Source organism: Netta rufina (genome assembly GCF_964035555.1).
Source record: "Netta rufina genome assembly, chromosome: 4".
NCBI lineage: Eukaryota > Metazoa > Chordata > Aves > Anseriformes > Anatidae > Netta > Netta rufina.
In genome coordinates this window covers 15,554,203-15,574,824 of record NC_140127.1, presented here as the reverse complement: position 1 = coordinate 15,574,824, position 20,622 = coordinate 15,554,203, and the positions used below count along the sequence as shown (strand labels likewise).

At 43.6% G+C, this 20,622-nt stretch overlaps 1 protein-coding gene across 6 annotated transcripts in view; it reads left to right on the top strand.

Moving 5' to 3' along the window:
• Nucleotides 1-20,622, top strand: part of SLC4A4 (solute carrier family 4 member 4) — a 193,865-nt gene that overhangs the window by 7,272 nt on the left and 165,971 nt on the right. For 4 of the 6 annotated variants that reach the window (XM_084286256.1, XM_084286254.1, XM_084286255.1 and 1 more), the window contains exon 2: nucleotides 16,002-16,075. In XM_084286256.1, coding sequence (XP_084142382.1) covers nucleotides 16,003-16,075 — 73 coding nt within the window. In that variant the 5' untranslated portion in view covers nucleotide 16,002. Of the gene's footprint in view, nucleotides 1-15,983; nucleotides 16,076-20,622 lie in introns of those variants that run through there. The other 2 variants (XR_014618371.1, XR_014618372.1) reach the window with 1 other exon arrangement.

The following is a 20,622-nucleotide window of genomic DNA, read 5'->3' as shown; positions in this document are numbered from 1 at the left end:
GCTTTTGAGGTGAGGTTGGAAATTGGTTGAAGACCTGTGCAAAGTATTCAGTGCATCCTTGACTGGGACTTTAAGGGTGGTGGTAGAGTTTCTGTTTCAAGTTACAGAGTTCACCTGTAGTACTGTCAGATAGTATCTCTAATTTTGCTGAGAAAACATCTTGAATAGACAGATGGTGTTAGCAGACTATTAGGTTTAAATGGTTTCTGTTCCAGAGTGAGTTTATGTCTTCAGTATGTTACTGACACATACATCACCCGAATGTGCTCAGAAGAAAAGATCATTCTTTCTAAAGAGCAAGTACATCTTCTGAAGGAATATGATAGATGTGAAGGTTTTCCCATTGCTGTGTAAATGCTTCTTACTCAGGTGGAAATAGTATTTGGCCTTTTTATAAACAGTATGTGGTAGGTTTACTTATTGGATGGCTGCAGTTAGGGTTTTAGAAGGAAAGGCAGCGTAGCTCCCACAACTTCTGCCTTCCCTGGCATAAAAGATTTGAGGGTGCTTTCTGTGGCCTATTTTACACCCAACTGTGCCTAGAGAAGTGGATTTTGACATTGTGATAGGATGAATCTGAGTCCTGAATATGGTGTCATGTCAGACAAAAGAGGGTTTGGGTTAATGTAGTAGAGGAAAAGGTGAGCACGTGACTTTTCTGTTTTGAAATTGGAAAACACTTCCTTCGATTAACATCTTAATTACTGACACTTCACTCTGTTGAACTTACATAGCTTGTGTAACTGTAGAAGGACTTAAGGTTTTAACATTTAAATGGAAAATAGATCTATTCAGAAAGAGAGTGCTTTTAAAAATTATGTTACATGGGTGAAGGAAGCGTCTGAAGTAAATTTAGCTAAGCCTTGAATGCAGAATGAAGGAAGGCTGAGTACTCAAGGAGACTCAGTAGATTACTTTGTGTCCCTCGGATACGTGACTGAAAACGTGGAGGTCTCGTCTCGTTCCTGTTGCGGTGAGAATGACTGTCCCAGTGGGCTGCAGGAGAAAGGACCAACCTGTGGCACACCCAACTCTGTCACTGCCACTGTCACTCTTCTGCTTGGAGCTTGAGTCTACGAGTAGGTGTGTAAGCATGTGAAGGCCGACGGTGCAGCTTCCCTTGCTCACAGCCTTGCTTTCCAGGTGGAGCATCCACGTACCATGCCTACGCAGAGACTGGCTCACGATGTTGGCTGGTGTGCCACAGTGTACTGGCTTGGTGGCGTGAAGGAAAAGTTGGGTCTGCTGGGCTTTGTGGTAGGCCTCGAATTTTCCTTCGGAGAAGTGCTCGGAAGCTAAGGCTGAGCGCCTGCTCGTGTGGAAGGAATGTCAGCAAGCCTGGGCTTGAGTGCAGGCTTGGGCCCGCGCTTCGCTGACAATGTAGGCAAGCCCAGGCACCCTTCCTTCACTTCTGTGGGCACTGAACTGCAACTGTGATGCTCAGGCTGCTCAGTTCCATGGGTTATCCCTGTTGGCAGTATAAATTAAAGGAGTGGGCATGTAACCATTTCATGTTATTACAGTGTAAATGTTTCACAGAAGCAGTGAAATGGCAGGAATTGCTGCAAAAGTGAAACCTTATTTTTAAAGTTTGATTTGGATCACCCATCTCTTCTCTTTGCCAAAAATGCACTGTATATTTTCTTGTTGAAAGGGAATACACTGCAAAACAACTCCGTGGAAATCCCAGCTGTGTCTTACAGTGTCAGAATCCTCTCTGGACAATGAGTAAAGGGAGGTCATGTCTCCAGCTTTTACAGTAATTACTCAAATGAAAGATCAAACTAGAGGTGCTCAGAGCCTGTGCAATTCTTTGAAGGTTAGGTATAGAATTTATAAAAAAGCATTGCAAAACCCTCTTATGGTCATCATGCTGAAAATATATCTGCTGGTAAGTAACTTGAAGGTCCTTTGAGCCTTCAGTGCAGAGAGAAGCAGGAGTGCATAAAGGCTTTGGCGAAGTCTGCAAACTTCTGTTATTACTTTTCAACAAATGAAGCCATCTTTTTTAAACCTCTTTCTGCCTTTTTAATCCCTAATTATGAGTAAGACACCTTTGCTTAAAGTATTCCTGGTATGGTGATGCCCTGGCTTGCAAACAACCTAGTATTTTTCTGGGGAGGCTTGCTTCGTAACTCGGGAAGGGTACCTGATATTTTCCAGGAGGAGTTCAGTACTGTCCTGGATTTGACCCGTAATCTGAAATTCTCAGAATTGCGTATGTAGTTGTGAACTGTGGTATCAACCGAATTTCTCTGGCTTTGTTCCTCGACCAGTCATTCCACTCAGCAGGGCAATAAAAAATGCAAGATAATGGTGTAGATAACTGGGACTTAATATTATCATGGACTATTTTCCTTTTACCTTTAAACAGTCATATTGCAATTAGGTGCTGGGCATAAAGCAGTTCTTTGTTAACAGATGTCTCTACGAAATTTGTGACTACATCAAGTTTTATAGGCTTGGTTCAGCAGTAGGCGGGCCTGCTCTGCATTTAAGAAAGTATCAGCAGCTGGTGGTTAAGGTGTGTGTGACTTGGCCAGACTTACCAAGAAGTATCTTTTATCTCTTTTGCCTATTGAGGACCTTATCTCTGGAAGGACAAAAGGCAGCTTCACATCCAAACTCTGTTGAAAATTAGCTGGAGTTAGGAACAGCTGCACCCTCTTTTGAAGTGAGGATTTCTAGTTAAAGATGACCAGTGAGGTTTGCAGGTGTATCAGACTTGTGCAAGTATAGTACGTGAGACTGCAGGTAGAATGTTTTAGGCCTGCCTGGGAAATTTGTGCATAGGGACTATTTGTGCATAGGGACCCTGTCATGTTTCTGGGGTCTGAAAGAGTATCAGCCACTGATACATACAGAGAGGAACTCACTCTAGTGACAGATCTGCTTGAGAGGCTGTGAAACAGCTACAAGAGCCTGTGTAATGTGAATAGCCTTCCTTTGGCCCAGAAAGATGCAAATGGTCTTAACTTTTGTTGCTCTCTTCACGGGAAAAAATTTTTTTTCAAAGGCTATTCCTAGAGTGAATGAAGATGTCTGAAAGAAATAGCTGCGGTAGAGTCATGTTTTCTCTGCTCTTCCAGAAGTCTCCTTGCCCTTCTTAGACAAGCCTGTTAGGCACTGCACTAGTTTCTGGGTTACTGTGGAGGACCCGGGACCTCCTGCACCAGTGCTGCTCGTCAGTATCGCTGCTACTGGTTTCTTTCCACAAGTGGCCCTTCATGGCAATGATCACTAGAAAGGAGTTCATGAGAAGTAGCCATGAATGCTTTCTGGCAAGAAAGTAGTTTTCAGCTCTGGGTTATTGTTTTGTTCTCTGTCTTGTTTTAAGCTGACATGAGTAAGTCTATTTTGGGCTGCCCTTAAATGGATGTCATCTAGAGGACAGTCTTGTTAAAACTTGGATGTTGCCTGCTCAGCAGTTCAGTTATGTGCTCTTGGCTGTGGTTGGTGGATACAGTAAATCCAGCTTTAGGGCACTTAGAACCAAATGAAGAATATTACTCTCCCATGAAGCAAAACGTCAATCCAGCAGCAAACTTATTTTGCTGGTAAAGTGAGTTTACCATTTTAAATGGGTTAACTTTATGCAGGATCATGTGTTGTCTGCCTATACCACTCTACTTTTATGCTGTGTCATGTTCCTCCTGTCCTGGTGGCAAAAAAAATCCCCTATCGCTTTGTTTGCTGACTAATACAGCAGAAATGCAGTCATGTGCCCCTGCGTGGTCGGGGCAAACTCACTTCTGGCTGATTGATAGTCTGCAGGTCCAAGATTAAAGATTATGGGCTTGGTATGTTCTTGACCAGCACCACACTTGAAAGTCAAGGTAGTAGGTCACTACGGCGTATCATTCTTCATAACTCTATCAGCTAAGCACACAGGAGGGCAAGGAGTGTTGCCTTAACGTCGGTGGCTTGCTCACTCTTGTCCCCTGCTGGGAATTTGGTCGGGAAGCATACAAAATCTCTGCTTGCTTTCTTTGCAGGAGCAGTCAAGGGAGGAAACGTATGGATGAGCTCTTCTGTGAGGCTAGTAGTCATGGCAGTGAGGTTCCCCCAGACTGTTTTATCCCAGCTGTCGGTGCTCCGTGACAGATACTTTTTCTAATCTCACTGGAAAAACCATGCATGTACATGCCCCTCTGATATCACCATATAAAATGCTGAGCAACAGAAAGGTTTCCCTGCCTGTGGCTGCAAGTCTGTTTAGTGATAGCTGGGGATCAAACACACTTGATTCTGTCTGATCCTAACTCCTAGGAACACACTGGAACAGTCACAACTCTGCTGTGGTGGTGCAGAATGGACAGACACTTGCAGTTGCGTTTCCCATGAATGATTCTTGTGGGTGTCATTCATAAAGGACCTGCATCCTTTGGGGGCTGGGGCTTATGCTGGCATAATCAGTATTTTGTTAAATAATTGGCGCAGTTAAGAGACAGAATGGCTCCCCGGGTTCATGATGCTGTGGGCTGTGATTTATTTTTTTCTGTTGTTCTGACAGGAGCTTAAATTGGTGGAAGTGAGGAAATTCTTCTTTATTTCAGTTGCTTCCCAAACAGCTCTGAAATGACTTGCTTTTGCTTTGCTCTCCTCTCTGGCAATGTTTCTTCAGCAAATTTGTACAGTGTCTTGTTTTATTTTACTCTTCTCTTGCAGGTGGTGGAGGCAAATAACGGCATTTAGCTTGAAATTTGGCTGTTTGCATTTCTAGCTATTAGGTCTGCAGCAATTTTGATTGACTGTTATTAAATTAGCATCTTTATGCATGCACTGGGAATGATGCAAGTGTTCTCTTTCAGAAGAGATTTCATCTCCCTTGGGGGGCAGTCTCTATAAAATGTGGACAAGCAGTTGTTGCCAAGTGAAGGTGAGGTTGGCTTGGAGTGCTTTGATCACTGAACCCCCTGGTTTTTGTTGCTCGTCTAATATTTTTGGAGAAGTTTTCTTTCCTCTGTCTGGATTGTGCACACGCTGATGCTCAGATCTGGTGACTCTGCCTCGTCTGTCTTACTCTTACATCTGTGTGCTCTGATCACAATCTTTTTGATGCGATCTCAAATGTTATCGCATCCTGCAGTGTCGAGTAACTGTTGCCTAATTTGTAGAAATGACTTATTCTTCCAGAGACTTTCATCTAGTCATCAGTTCCGGGTTGCAGAGATCCATTCCCCCCCATCATTGCAGGAGGATTTCAGCGATGAGCAGTTCAAGAAGTTCCTGCCCATGGCATATGGTTCTGTGCTGCTCAGTTGTGCCACGTGGCCTGCGTGTAAGGTTGACTATTGAAGCAGATTTCAGTAATCATCCCTGTTAAAAATATCCTTTATGCTGGATTACGTTTTTGAGACCAGCATATCATGAAACCTCCTATCGCTTCGGCGTGCTGAGTATTGGATCAGAGATGCTGCAGCTGTACTATGTGAAGTGCTGAGTGCGCATTAGCTCCCTTGGCTGCTTTGGATGTGTCCAAAACATTTAATACAACCAGGCTTTCTGCCTGGTAGGGGCTGCCTCTGCCAGAGCAGTTTTGTGCTGGATCAGGTATTGTCTGTCCTCCTCGCAGCAGAAAGCTGGCTTGTCTCAGACCTGGTATTAGTGTCAGGGCCCAAAGTTTTGTGATGCTTTTCTGCACTTCAGAGATGCTTGGAGAGGCGATGAGGAGGAAAGCGCACAGCTCTAGGAGCTGTGCATTTGAGACCGTGAAGCTTGAAGGAAGGGAAAAGCTCCAACCTGTAATTGCAGAAGTGAAATTAAGATCTAAGCTGGTTTCATGCATTTAGTGGAGTTCTTGCTGTGGAGATGAGACTTTCCTCCCAAATAGTCACACGGGAGGACCAGCGCAGGAGCTGCTTGCTGGGAAGCCGCAAGTGAAAGCACTTGATTGTTTTCCCTGGAGAAAACCAGATCTGGGTTAATGGTGCCACTTGGTGTGCTGCTCCACCCCACATTGTACACACTGCCTGTTCTTTCGCTGAATGGGAAATGGACGTAAACCGAGGAACTCCCATTTCAGATAATGTTTTTCTTTCAAAAGGCAGTCTGGCAAAACCGAGAGACCTACTTCAATATCCTTGCCTATGGGCAGAAAACCCTGTATTAAATCCATGCTATCCAAATGTTGATTTTGACACTCTGTGTAGGTGTATTCAGCAGATGCTGGAAAGATTTCCCACAGTTGCTGTTTTCTTGTCTAGGTTTATATATCCGTGTCTATTTATATAGAGGTGTATACAGGTGCCCTGTTTTATTTGCGCTTTTAAAGTCTGCACTCAGTTTAAACTTCTTTGCTGAGCTGATGTAAAGTACATGCTTATGATGTTGCAGGCAGTTCCTAGTCCACCATACCTAGTCTTACGACATGATGCACTTCTTTAAAAGAGCTCTTACGTGACGCTTGTACAAAGAGCAACTACTCTATAAAACAGGGTTGGTTTTCAATACATCCTGGTTTGGTTGAAGAGCACACGAAAATGCTCTTGTAAATCAGCCCACTGGAGCACTTTCGTGTAAGGGTTACTGAACCTCAAGTCATGTACTATGTTATGAACTTGTACACACTGCCTAATTTTCTTTAAGTGGAGCAAACAAAAATTATGGGCAGCCAATTAGGCATGCAAAGCATAGTCAAATAAGATGCCTATAAGGCAAAAAACAGTAAGAAATCTCTTGCAGGACATGGCATTGTCACAGTAATAAGTGGCAGAAAAAAAAACAATCAGATCCTGCAGGCTGTCTTGAAGTAATTTTTATGTGAAATCTGCTGCAGCTTGTGGCTTTAAAAACGGACACCATTCTGTCTCCAGAGAAACCTTTTTTGTTTTATATTTCACGCTTCACAGAAAGTCAAGCAACAAAAGTGCCTGGTTTACATTAGCTTCACGCAGATAAATTCATAATATTTGTAGTCAGAAATCACTGCTTCCTGTTGAAAGGGACATCCCATAAAGCTCCTATGTAAGCACAGTCTTGAATTCCTCTCACAGCATTTCATTACCCTCTCCTGGCTCTGGCTGTGTTCCATATAGCAGGTGTACATGGAAGACAACAGGAACCAGCACCTCAGCTCCAAGAGGCTGCCCTGGTCAGCCAGAGGGAATGCTTTTAACTGGTAGCACCTCAGGTAAAGTTGGATGAAATGTGGGCTTCTTGTTGGCTTCATTTCAAGTTACCAATCCATGAGTTTCTTTAAGAGAAGGAAAGGAAAACAAACAGGCAGCTGACTTGTTTAGTTTTTGGAGTTGTGTCATTTTACTGTAAGCAATCTAAACATAGTAAAACAATGACTTCAGCTGCTGCGCCTACCCTAGGATCCAGTGCCAATTCTCCCCCCCACCCCATTGTATTTCCCTGTATTTTGATAACATTACTTTCTTGTCTGTGCAGAAGAAGGCTCTTCTCTCACTAACGTTATTAAAGTTCTTCATAAACCCAAAAGAAAAAGATTCAATTTCACTCGCTCCTAAATATTATTATTTTTTTTCTGGTAGTTATTTCATTTTTGTGATGTATCCAAATTGAAGAGTTTTCTGCAGTTGACAGATTTAAGTTGAAATCCAAATGATACAATTTATTTTGTCAATGTAAATTTAGACAATTCTTACCCAGCTCTCATAGGCTTTACCTGTGAGTTGAGATAGACCTTTAGAATTCCTGATGTCTCAGTCATGAGAGTTTTTTAAAAAAAAGAACTGAAACTTGTATTTAAATCCTGTAATGGGGACTTGGGTAGATTTAAATATGCTGAAGGATTTCAGCAAACGGGGGCCCAGCCATGGTTCCTCTTTAACATCCTAAGAAATCTTGCCTGTTTCAGAATTACCACAGAGCTTATTCCTTCTCAGAATAAAAGCAGCAGAACTTCACTCTGGATATAAAAAACAAAACTGAAAGCAAAAATATGCAACCAAATAATAATTAAAAAAAAAAACACCTCAACAACAAAAAAGCTGTAGGAGTACAACTGATCAGAATAAAGCAACTGGAGAAATGCAGTTGTTTACTGACTTTGTTGACTTAAGAGTTTGGGTTGATATCCCAATGAGATGATATCAATTAAAAATCATGACAAATTCTGTAATTTATAATTGCATTAGATTACATTACTCTGTTCCAAATCACTCCTGTCTAGATATAACAGGATTTATACTTAAAAAAGAGGCTAATGGTCTATTTGAAATCTCAGTTTCAATCCCCGAAAACACCTTTAGAGAGTGAAATATTTAATGTAACAATCAGGGGACTTACTTGGGCATTGAAAAGAACAAACAAATAATATCTCCCCCACCTCAATTTTCAAAAATGTCTCATTAATACTAAAATCACTGAGTAATCTAAATAGCATGGCACAGGGATGCTGAACAAACGGGCTGCATTTTCCTGGGTGGAATCCACGTGACTGAGAAATTTCTGATAAATAACCTGTATAGGGGTGCTGTGTTCTACTTGATGCTGCATGTTTGGAGATGTTCAGTAGCCTTGCTGGTGTTTTTTGTTCGGTCCTCGCAGCCAGCTGGCAGCACAGTGTAAGTGGACGGGGAAAATATTTGAACAGAACGAACAGGCAGCAGTGTAAAGGTGAATGGCTGCTGCAGAACACACCCCTGGAGCACTGCTGGGGAGGCAGCCTCTGAATAACAGGTTTTTGGAGGGATGAAGAAGCACTGAGAGAATGTGTCTCATTAAGTGATGTTCTCAAGAGTATCATTGGACTTCCAAGGAAGGACTTGGAGTGAAGGGGAGGCAAGGAGCATGACCTTGGTGATTTACATTGGCTGTTGAGGAGCATACTTACCCTGTGCTTGATTCTCCTTTTTCCAAAGCCCCTTTAACAAGTGCACGTCGGTGTCAGTAAATGGAAGGCTTATGTCACTGTCGTGATTGAGAGATGTTAGTGAGTAGCAGAGAACCTTTGAAAAGACAAGTAACTAGATTATGCAGTTGTAAGATGATAAAGTTGCAAAGCTGTCTTGCTCTTTGCTTCCTCCTTCTTTCCCTACAGCATGCACAAGTAACAAGCAAGCATGTCACCTGCATCGTGGTCTAATGCATGCAGCCAGTCATTGAAACTAGGAAACTGGTGGCAATACTGCAAGCAGTAAAGCACGGCCAAAACTAAATGAACAGTCTGTGCTCCTTTGAGGTTGTATGTCCCAGTCTTTTCCTACATGTCACACACTTTTAGAAAAAACATGTGCTTTAGCACCTATGTGTTCACAGATTTTAGTCTTGCAGCACCTATAGTGCTGGTGTTTTTATCTCCTGATTACTCAGAGATTGGCAGTGCTCTGGAGAAGGGAAATTCAGACAAGTCTGCTGGAGAGGGAGGAGATGAGATCAGTCCTTCTGCATCTGATGGCACTGTGCAAAGCAGTCACTTCGGGCATTTGTTCCCTGTTAGAACGTTCTTATTTTAAAAGAAGCTGGCTTTGAGTTTGGGTTTAAAAATACTTTAGTGCAAGTTCTTTGTGTAGAAGGAGGAGGAGGGTTCTGTCCTCATGGTGAGTGCAACCTTTTGCTGAGAGAGCATGTAAATAAATGCTGGTTTCAAACTGACAAGGGGAAATGCATCCAAGATAAATATGGCAATCTGTTCTGTGAGTGCATCAACCAGACCGTGCTGAGTATAGTCAGAAGCTCATTTTTCTGTGCACTAGAGCACAGATGCAGGTATTTGAGGAAAAAACAAACAAACAAAAAACAGCAACGTAGCACCTAAAGATGAATTGATCATATTAGATCTGTTAACTCAAACGTTTTCTTATGGGCTGTAGGGGAATCAATTGGGACCAAGTCTCCTTCGTGGTTTCCTGTTTACTTAACCACTGCCGTCACAGTAGCTGAATGCTTCACAGGTTGCAGAGAAGGTAAATAACATCTCAGTCTCCTCGGTCTCCTGATAGAAGGAGCTTGTTTAACTTTTTGACGCATTATCTTCGAGATAGGTGTAAGCGTACACCCTCGGCATCCACCTGCAGCTGCTTGGTGAAGGCACCAGTTGGCACTGCCAGCAGGGAAGCTGTTGGTGGCTTTTCTCCACCTAGATCCAGGCCCTGCTCATCCCGTCTGTGCGAGCCTCCAGGTCTGGTTGACACTGGTGTTGTTCCACCTGCTGCTGAAGGTTGACTGATGCTGTTCATCCAAAGTAGTTTTGGTGGTGGCAGGCCTGCCTCTGTTGGACTGAATGCCAGCTCGGTTGTCATGAGTAGGCCTTTTAAACCTCATCACGAGCAGTGCAGAGTGGAGCTGTGGCTGGACCTGTGGCTTTTTCTCATGAGCCACATCGTGTTTCTCTCCAGGCTCTCTGGTCGTGATCTCTAGTAGCAAAAGCGCAGCCTATGGGTATGTGTCTGTGGCTCTCTGCCTGCTCCTAGCAACGCCGAGGAATCGCAGAGCTAGAGGAGTGCTTTGTAGTGGCTCTTGGAGTGTCCAAACAGATCAAGCTGTCAATGGCAGGTGTCTCTTCTGCTGGGAGATACTGAGGCTCCTCAGCTGAAACCTGGCTTCTTTTTGCTCCTAAGAGGAAAAAAGGGCTCTGTGATGGACAGAATCTCCCTTCTGTGTTTGGGAATTAAAAGGGGTGTGGAGATGGTTGTGTATGTGCAGAATTAAGTGTAATCCTTGCAGGACTGTGAGACCTGCCAAACAGCTTAGCAAGCAATGCCTGGTACTTTACTTGTTTTTGTCTTTTTTTTTTTTTTTTTTTTTCTTGCCCAGTGTCCCCATCCCCAGTACTCCCGCATCATTGTACGGATGGCAATTGTACGGAGCTGTTTGAATGTGTGTGCTCGTGAAATCCTATTTCACTTGCCTTGCCCGTGAATGGCCACAGCTTCCACACACCTGCATGTGAGCTGCAATGAGGAGCAGGAGCTGCAGTGCTGGGGAGGTGTGTTTCCATCAGCAGGGCTGCTCTGAGCCCCATCAGAGCCCTGCCATCAGGGCTTCTGGTTTGGCCAGCCAACGCTGTGGCTGTGTGACCTGATGGTAACAAGCCTCTCTCCTCCCTGAAGCCCTTTACGCGCTCTGCACCCTGGCTTATTGCAAAAGGATTGCTCTTTAAATGTGCCTTTCACATGGGTTATGTGTTTTGCTATCCGTTCCAGTTACAGAGCTGGCTCGCTTTTTCCTTTAAGCAGTCCAGAGTTTGCTCTGGTTTCTTCCTGATTGCAAAACGTGTTTGAAACGGACCAGATCGTAAAAACTTATCAGCAAGTAATAACTCTCATTTCTTACTCTGCAGCTTTGTTATGTATTATTCACTTGGGTGAGTTGTATCTCTGCACAACAGCTAGCATTGCCACATCAGCCGTGCTGCTTTCTTTCAGCCAAACGTGACATTTACTCTTCCCATGTCATAAATCGTGAAGTTATAAAAAGTGCGAGTGATGATGACAGCGGGAAGGTGCCGATGGTCTCTGTCCCTACAGCTTGTTCCAGCTTGCAGGAGCTTGGCTTGGTCCCTGCTGCTGTGCGAAGACCGCGTGGCCGAAAGGTGGCAGCACTCCATCTGCTTAGCTCGGCGGCGTTTGGGGGAGAAAAGCGGTTTTTCTGCTGCTCGCTGGTGCAGAAGGCTCTGCCGTCCCACTGAAGGCTCTCGTGTTGGTAAGAGAGGACCCTTCTGCACCCTGAACATTTCCAAGTGCTGTGAGGAAGTTTTCATAGGCTTCCAAATGAAGGTTTTCGTGCAGAAACAAACTTTAATCAGATCATCTGTAGGTTTTTTTCTTTTTTTTTCCTTATTTTTGTTTGCTTAGAGACTGCTTCTAGTGCTGTAAACTCAGCAGTGACTTCTATTAGGTACACCTAAAACATGAGAAGCAGTGGGAAGAGCACAAAGCAGAGTCATGGCATTATTTTTCCTCGCAAGGCTGGTGGCTTTCACATAACGATCTCAAAATAAACCCGGAGCCTTGCTACGTCTATGCAAATAAGGCCTGAGTTATCTCATCTCAGTAATGGCTGGGGACAATAAAGCTAAGGTTACTTGCTACCTTACACCGCTTTGAAGATGTTGCAAGTGTTTGGTGCTATAACAAGGGGACCTGCAGGAAAGATTTATAATGTGATGACAAAAACAGAGGCTGCGAGATAAGCATAGCCAAGGGTAAGGAATCGAGGAGTTTTGTGGTAGGTTAAAAAGAAAACAGTAAACTTAAGTAATTTGGTCGTGAGCCACAGTTGTTTCCTTTGGAAGCCAAGTCAGGTTTGCTCTGCTAACATGGAGCGTTTGAGAAGTTTTCACCTCAAAAGTGGTCCTGGATCACACGCATATGAGCACATATGAGAGGCAAACTTAGGTGCTCATTTCTTAGGGAGAGCTCTGCTCATTGTGGAATAGCTGGCAAATAGGTTTTCATCTTCTTTTCTGCTCTGTGCTACTTAAATCCCTTCACTTTTGCCCATCTGTACTGACTTCTCTCTAGATCCCAAATCCTGGAACTCTTTTGAGGTATTAAATTGGCCTTGTTCGTTCTTCTTTGTCTGGCAGGCTGTTTCTGGGAGCTGTAGTTGAGAGTGACCTGCAAATTCAGGTGTGAATTGCATGTTGTGTTGGGTTGGCTATGTGAGACCGTTGTCTAAATCCTATTGATGTACAATGTCGTTTCAAGAAACGTTGGGTATTGATCTAATTATGTACCCAGAGAGGCCAATTACTTGAGCAGCTTGTATTTTTTTTTACTGAAGCATATTGTGTTGGAGTGCATGACTTGCTCAGATCTAGGCCCTGAAAATAGAAAGCCATTATTTTTAATTATTTTGGGGGTTTGTTTCCAAAGCACTGCGATAACAATAATGAGGATGTCAGACTAGATAAAAATGTGTTTAGATGTCCCATCCTTTTACCTTACTCAAAGAAGCTAGTAAACCAAGCTTCAAAGTAAGGCATAGTATATAGTATGTTCATAGTATATAGTATGTTCAGAGGCCCTAAAAACATTTCTGCCCTTTCTCACTTGTATCTGGTGTATCCCTTGCTCTTCCCTGGGGTAGTGAAAATGCCATTTCTTGCTGCACTGCTAGGACTCTGCCACTGACGATTTTCTGCTCTTTCATGTAACTTTTTTTTTTTCCTCTCCAACTCTCATTTAATGTTATTTGAAAAATTCCAGGGGGTTGAAATATTCCCCCTGTGCAAGTTCATAAAGGATGGTTCTCGCTAGGTTTTGGCCTGAAGAAATCCCGCAGTAATCTGAGAAGGGCAGAAAAGACCAAGTCAAGGGAGGTGGCACTTCGGGGTCTAATCACTAAACTCCTGCGGATTAGAGTCGGGGCGCCATGCCAAGGCGGCCCAGGCTCTATTCCTGGCCCTTTAAACCCCCTAGCTCCTTCGGATCTGCCCTGGGCACGTTTCAGGGAAAGCATCAGGCTTGCGATGTGTCGATGTGTCGTCAGCAGTTTCTGAGCCCTTTGCAAGCTAGGAAGTGTAGCCTTTAAATGTGATGAACTGCCCCAGGGGAGGAGAGGTGCTGGCAGTGGGGGGACAGTGTTTTGGCAGGGCTGGGGGTGGCGTGGGGGGCTTCACAGGGCACCAGCAGGACCCCATCTGCCTGCTATTCGAGCTGATCTGAGCAGACATTTTACTAGCACCTGGTGAATCCTCAGCACTGTGCACTAGAATTTGCTCCTCTCCTCCCTTTGCCCTCTTCTCCCTCTCTCCCAGTGTGATGTGACTGTTCATTTGCAGCTGCTGTGCACTTTTGCACTGTGCACTGCCAAATTTGGAGGAGAAAAAACAAGCTGGAAATGGGCGTTTGGGCTGGGGCTGCGGGATGTGCAGTTGCACACATACACGCGTGCTGAACGGCCTGGCTGTGTTGGTGCACAGGGAGCGGAGGCGAATGCCAGCATGCTGGGAGTGAAACGAAGGACTTTGTGGAGTAATAAAGCGCGTGTGGTTTGTGTTTGGTCTGGAAGCCCAGCCCCATGTGTTCCAGATGTTTTCAGTTGTGTTTATAGCAAGTAGCTACTGTGCTGCTCAGGGAAAAAAAATAATTGGGGTGTGCCTACACAACTGTTGCATGCAGGCAAGAGCGGCATGAACAGTGTTGAATAATTTAATGAAGAGCTTGAGCTTTCAGGAAGGCTTCTGTGTGTGTGTACGTGTGTGCTGGCTTGGTGTGTTTTGTTGGGAAGAAGCATGTCCTACCCCGCTACGCAGGGCAGCAGCTGCTTGTGACATGGTGCCTTTCTCAAGTCAGAGGAATTTGCTCTTCCAGTCTTCCGGCTCTCTTACATACAGTGCAGGAAGAAAAGCCAGCGAAGGAGAGGCGGGCCTTGCTTCAAACTTCTGTGTTGGATCTGAACTTAGTCAGGAGCTGAGATTCGTGTTTGTTTCTGAGTACGGTGCTGTAGTATTGCTGCCGTCTCGTAATCCAGATGAAACGTGTATTTCCATATGCGTGGTCACTGGTTTTCAATCTGAGCTTTTTTGCTTCTTCCTCACCTGCAAAATATCTGGGAGTTGTTCACGTGAGCTGAGCTGCAGACTACAAGCCAAAGAGGAGACCGATGGGCTGTGTGGGTCAAGGTGCTTGAGGTGGGGGACGGTGTCACAGGTGGGAGAACTGCTGCCTGAGGACTGCTTTTAGAAAAGGAGGGCTCTGCTGCTTTTGTGGCTGAACGCTTCTTTGTTCAGGTAGGCATTGACATGCAGTTGCAAGGTAGATATCCCTGGATGTGTTCATTGCTTCATATTTACCTGTTTGGGTTTTATACTGTCCTGAATTTGAATGCACCTCTAAAAATCCCTTTTAAGCATTTGCTGCTACTGCACTTGGAGCATCTTGTGGAATCCTAAGTGGAAGTAATATAGATGTGAAGATTGAAGGGTCTGTTTCTTTCTGTATGAGGCTATTCCACCTAGAGAATAAAAGGAAAAGGTATTGTTTTTCAGTTGTTACTCAGACATGCCAGTTTCTTCCCTTTGGTAGGAAAAGAGGTTACAAACGGAGCCTGCAGTTCTATTGAGAATTACACTGCTATTAAGCTTACACAGCTCATTGTCTAACAATGAGCAGCAAATGTATGCTTAGCCTCCAAGCAATATGTAAGTAGATTATTTAATATAACTAGAAAATGTTTTCTTTGTTATTTTGCCATTTTTAGATTTGCCGGTCAAAAACGAGCTTGCAGATGAGCCCTTGGAAAGCATGCAGGGTCTTTATTTTGTGCATGAAATAGAGCAGGGCAAGTTCTGGGCAGTGTCACAGGAGGACTTCATGGTGGAGGTGTAGAATTTGGAGCCTCCTCTGTACAGAGGAGCTGATAAGTGGTGGAGAGAGAAAGGAGGGGAAAGAAAGCAACAACTAAAATCAGTTCCCAGATGGATGAATGAATGGGTGGCACACATACATGACTGCTGTGATGGCCCTGACTTACTGTAGCTTGGTCTCTGGATAATCCTCGTATGTCAGATTTCTGTAAGGCCAACATGTGACACAAAGCTTGCCTCTCGACAGACAAGTGTGCTTTGCTGGTATTAAGAGGCTGGCTGAAGCCGAGTCTCCCACTGTGCATGCGAACGCGTGTGTGTGTCTGTGTACAGCATGTGTGCTTGCTTGTATACGTGGCTCTGCAGCCAACATCTTTTAGAAGAACTTTAAAGGGAAACGGGAATTCCACAAACTCTTGGCTCTCGCATAGACAATCCCAAACTTGCCTGTGTGTGTATGTCCTTGTTAGAAAAAAAGAAAAAAGGAGGAAAAAAAGAAAGAAACGGGAAAAAGGAACAAGAAAAAAAAAAAAGCAAAACAACAAAGACTTCTAGCCGGATTACCTTTCTCACACCTGTCAGCACTGATGTCCTCTCAAGGTTAGAACCATTTGAAAGGAGCTCTATGAAGGAACAGCAGGCACTGGAAGGAGAACGGCAGTGCCCACAATAACATGAACAACAGCTTGCAAGTTAACCTGCCCAGGACCTGGGCTGGTTCAAATAGCTCACTCCAGGAGAAGTCTGAGCATTCCTTTTTTCTTTTCTATTACTATAGGATGGAGGACGAGGCAGTACTGGATAGAGGGGCTTCCTTCCTTAAACATGTATGTGATGAAGAAGAAGTGGAAGGTAAGAGACCGTGGACTGCTGGGGAGAAAGGGTATCTTCACAGTTCGTATGTGTATATAAAATTGCCAGTCGGATAGCAGAGAAAAAGGGCACCTTTGTTTCGGCTGAGTAATTAATCCTAAAATTGACTGAAACACTGATAAGCTTAACCAGACCGAAACTGACTTTAAAATTTAAAGACATTCTCTTTTTCAGTTTGAGAGTGAACGTTATTGTGTGCTCCTGGCACGTTTCCACCTCCCGCAGAATTGAGTTCACTGTCTCTTGCACAGGGGCTGTGACACATTGGGGCTTTTTGTTTTTCTTTCCCGTATGAGCCTTCCAGCAACACTTGCATATCACCACTGCACCTTGGAGTGCTGGAATACAGTGGCAGGTGTCGCAGATGGCGAAGCAAACTGGAAAGACCGGCAGAATTTGTACTGAGTGTTGGGGGTGGGCATAAGGCAGCAAGTAGGATGTTTTCCTGTATTATTTTTTTAGCCTAGGAGGTAGAAAAATAAGGTTTTACTCTTGGGAGAATAACTTTTTTTAAGGCAACAAAAAGTTTCCTCACTTTTTAGGAAAAGAGTAGACTTCTTTGAAAGTGTTTTTATTTTCTCTCTGAATAAAAATATTGTGAAATCTGAAAGGAGAAGGGAGTTCACAGGAGTTCACGTTTTTAGGGTTGGTTGTGGAAAATTCTTAAAGCTGATAAGAATGAATTATTTGCAGCAAATTCTGTTTTTCTTGTTTTATGAGGATCAGTTGACAGTGTGTTTGATAAACTAATGGAGGAGGAGAAAAGACAATAGGTTATATATTCTAGCTAGAAGGGAAATGGGGCTAGCATTTCACCTCACGATATTGTCTTTTCCTTTTGACTTGGGTGTATAGTTTTATTCTAGTTTATTTGTAAACAAATACCTGTGGCTTTCAGTTTAAAATATTTTGAAAAGTATAGGGTTACACCCGTGTCACTGTCACCAGTGGTGGACACCAAAGGATCAAACAGTATGGAAGAAAATAATCTGCAGAAACGATCAATAAGAACACTTCCCGGAAGTCAGAGCAGACATTTCCATGTAAACACTTCTGTTTTCTTCCCCTCTTGTATGAAGTGATCTGTGCTCAGTAGCTATAAATCATCATGTTGGGTTTAATGAGGCCATTTGCTGTCTGCAGGGATGGAATGACAGGGTTTTTGTATTGCCTTCTGCTCATGGAATAATTGATGCTTTGGCACAGCGGAAACATTTGAGAGGGGAGGGAGGGGGAATATTTCTTGTAATTTACTGCCTTAAATGTTGCCACGTGCTCTTGTGGTATGTATCACCCATATGCGATGCTCCAAGAACATAATACAGATTGTTGTTTGTGAAGAGCAGTGTGGGAGTGACTGTTTTAACTGTCTGAAGGTGCAGTGAAAAAGGTTGGGTTAATGTTTTAAGTATTTATCTTCGTGTTGCAATACAGATATCCTCGTTTGATTTACTTGGGCTATCAATCCACTTGCTGTTCATCTCACTGGGGTAAGAGGAAGACGAGGTGAAAAAATATGCAGTGTTTCTGTTTGCACACAACAGGCCTCTGAGAACTGTAGCTGCTTGTCTGAATCTCCAGAGACTTGGAGCTGTGTAACCAGCTAATTCCCTAGTTCGTGCAGAGGGCAGTGCCTTGATTCTCGCCAGGCTCCTGTGAATGACCTAGCTAAATCACAAAAGGAGTCGCTGGCTGTGGCAGAGCCAGTGCTGACGCTGTAACATCTGTCAGTGTCTCGCTGCAGAGGAGTGCATGTAAGATTCGACTGGCAAGTTGCTGCTCGGCCACTCTACGCTTCTGCATGGGGACAGCCTTACATTCAGAGCTTGCCTTGCAAATTTGAGGCATTTCCACAGTGCAAAGAAGCAGTAAAGGCTTCGGCACTTTGAAGGGAATTTATCTGCCTCAATACAGAAGGTGTGTGTCCCTAATTATACCTAACTCTTTATGCACACAGCTGTATGTCCTGTATGTCAGTAATGTCTGCGTGCACCTAATATGCATACATGCACCCCATGTACAGTTACAGTCTGCATATATCCATTGGAAGGGTTAAAACGCCAGGTTCAAGGCCCTTGGCTGACACTTGGTGCAGATGGTTTTAAGTCTCTTTGCTAGATTTCTGCATTAGAGGTGGAGTGGCACAGTTTCAAAGAGGAGTTTGTCTAGAGACCAGGAGGTGTTAGCTTCAAAACCTCTCCATCAGCCAGTTCTGTGGTGTTGTTATAACTCACTTTTCTGACTAGCTTACACTGGTGGCAATCTCTGTAGAAGAAAGTAACTGCAAGCAGAATTGTCACCTCCAGATGTATTTTAGTTTTTTACTGATAGTTTTTGTTTTTCACCTGATTTCATGGAGGAAAAACATACTTATGATGAAGTTGTTTGCCTCTTTCCTATTCATTCCTCTGCCAATAATTTATCTTTTCACTAAGTCAATTTTGATCAAATTCCTTAGGAAGGTTGCTTAAAGCTATTAACTTCACCAAGCCTGTAGGAAAACAACTGAGCAGGGAGGTGAGGCATTATGATATGCTTAGGAAGCAGGCTGGTTTTGTTGCTTTTCAATCTGTTTGATTTAAAACAAATGAAGACAGTATTTGAAAGTCATCATTCTGAGCATCCATCTCTTGCATATTAACTCTCCAGAATACAACTCTTGAAGTTGGTCTTTTATTTTTTATTATTATTATTTTTTTTACTAGCTGGTGGCCCTGCATTATGTTTGTGAGATGGAGATAGTAGCTCTGGATTAGCATGTTGCTCACTGATTTGGTTACGTCGTGGTGTGGAGGAGAGGGAAGGATTTGGTTAAGGAGCGGGGGAATGGGGCATTTCTGGTCAGTAGGATGTTGAGACATTTTCAGCTTGGAGCGATTGTCGGTCATGCCCTTGCTGAGTAAATATAACATTAATAGAAACCTATATGCATTGCAAAAGTATGTCCCTTTGGCCTAGCTCCAGAGATGATTTAATGCTTCTCTAAGGTGGCACCTCAGTCTAATCCTACACTGCATGTCATTGCTATTTTATTAGCGATATCAGCTGTTGACATTCAAAAATGATTCATTTGCAGGTACCCCTGTTTTTCAGTGAGACGGCTTAGTTAAGAAATTCACTGCATTTTAGCTACAAAGAGCTGCTTTGCTGTCCCCTCACTGACGTGGAGCAGAAGTTAGGTCAGAGTTTGGACTCGATGATCTTGAGGTCTCTTCCAACCTAGAAATTCTGTGATAAAAAAGCGCCCTGAAACGTGACTCGGCGAGAGAAGGGAGCTCCGTAGGTCCGGTTCAGGGTGTAGAAGGAAAGTAAGTGAGAAAGCGTAGGCTTTCGTGGGGGAAATCAAGAACAGGCACTGCCCTAAGCTGAACCTCCTGTGTAAGAAAGCCATTCCCATTCATTTAGAGCACTGCACGTTCCTTTCCTTGAAGGTAATGACATAGTGCTGTAATGCCACTGTTAGGAGTGCTGGTATGTGTGACATAAACAGATTACTTAATAACCAATTTTGCAACAGGGGAAAAGTAAAGCTCCACCTTATCCTTTGAGATAAGGTATTCTTGGCTCTCTAAGTGTAACTTCCCTCGGGCTTGCTGCTGCCCTGACTCCGCAGTGGGGTGGAGGATGCTTGGTTTCAGGTCTGACAGCTCTGTTACTGGAAGGCCAGGGTGGCTCTGGCTGTGTCCCTTAGAAGGGGACCAGCACTTGCGTCAGGTGTTTTGTCCTGCATTTCGATTGATTTGCGAAGTAGAAGTGTGGAGAGTACATCTTAGAAAAAACTAACTTCAGGAAGAGGTTCTGCTACAGTGAAAACTTTGCTGTGGATCCTGTTAAGGTTATGGGATTTAAACCAGGGTCTTTGTAGCAACTTGCAGTAACATCCTTTGCCATTTTAGCTGACTGCTCCCCACACTTTCCTCCTCCGTTCTTTCTATTCTTGACCCTGTAGTGTCATTACACTTTGCTGGTAGAAAGCTGTGTTATGCTTTAAGCCTAAGATTATTTCTTGATGGTTGGATCAATGAGGAGAGAGGTTAAAAAGGCAAAGATTCCTGTGAAAATCTTTATGTTTATTAACAGCAAGCAGAAGGTAGGAGACATAAGTTATGTTTGCCTATTTGCTTATTTTTCATGTTCTGTCCCAACCCTTGGTTTTTGATCACTGACTGTAGACAGACCTTCTCTGTTTTCAGAAATAATCTGTTTCATAGCAATTAGTTCTTAATTGTTTCTGAAACAAGTACAATTAAAAAAATAATCATGTAAAATCCAAATACACACTGTACTTCATTAATTTGCTTTGGTGCCTTTAATTTAACTGTAGAGGTAGAGGAGGTATTTTGTTTCGATAAAACTGATTCAGGCTGTGCTTGTGCAAAAGCTTAATGATGAGGACTTAGGGACTGCTTTTTTTCTCTCTTTCCGTACAGCAGATGACATGGCTTGGGACCAGCAGGCGCAGATTGGGACCTGAATGCTGCCCCACACAGTTAGCAAAAATGGGGTGGGTGGTTTGGATCTTCTCA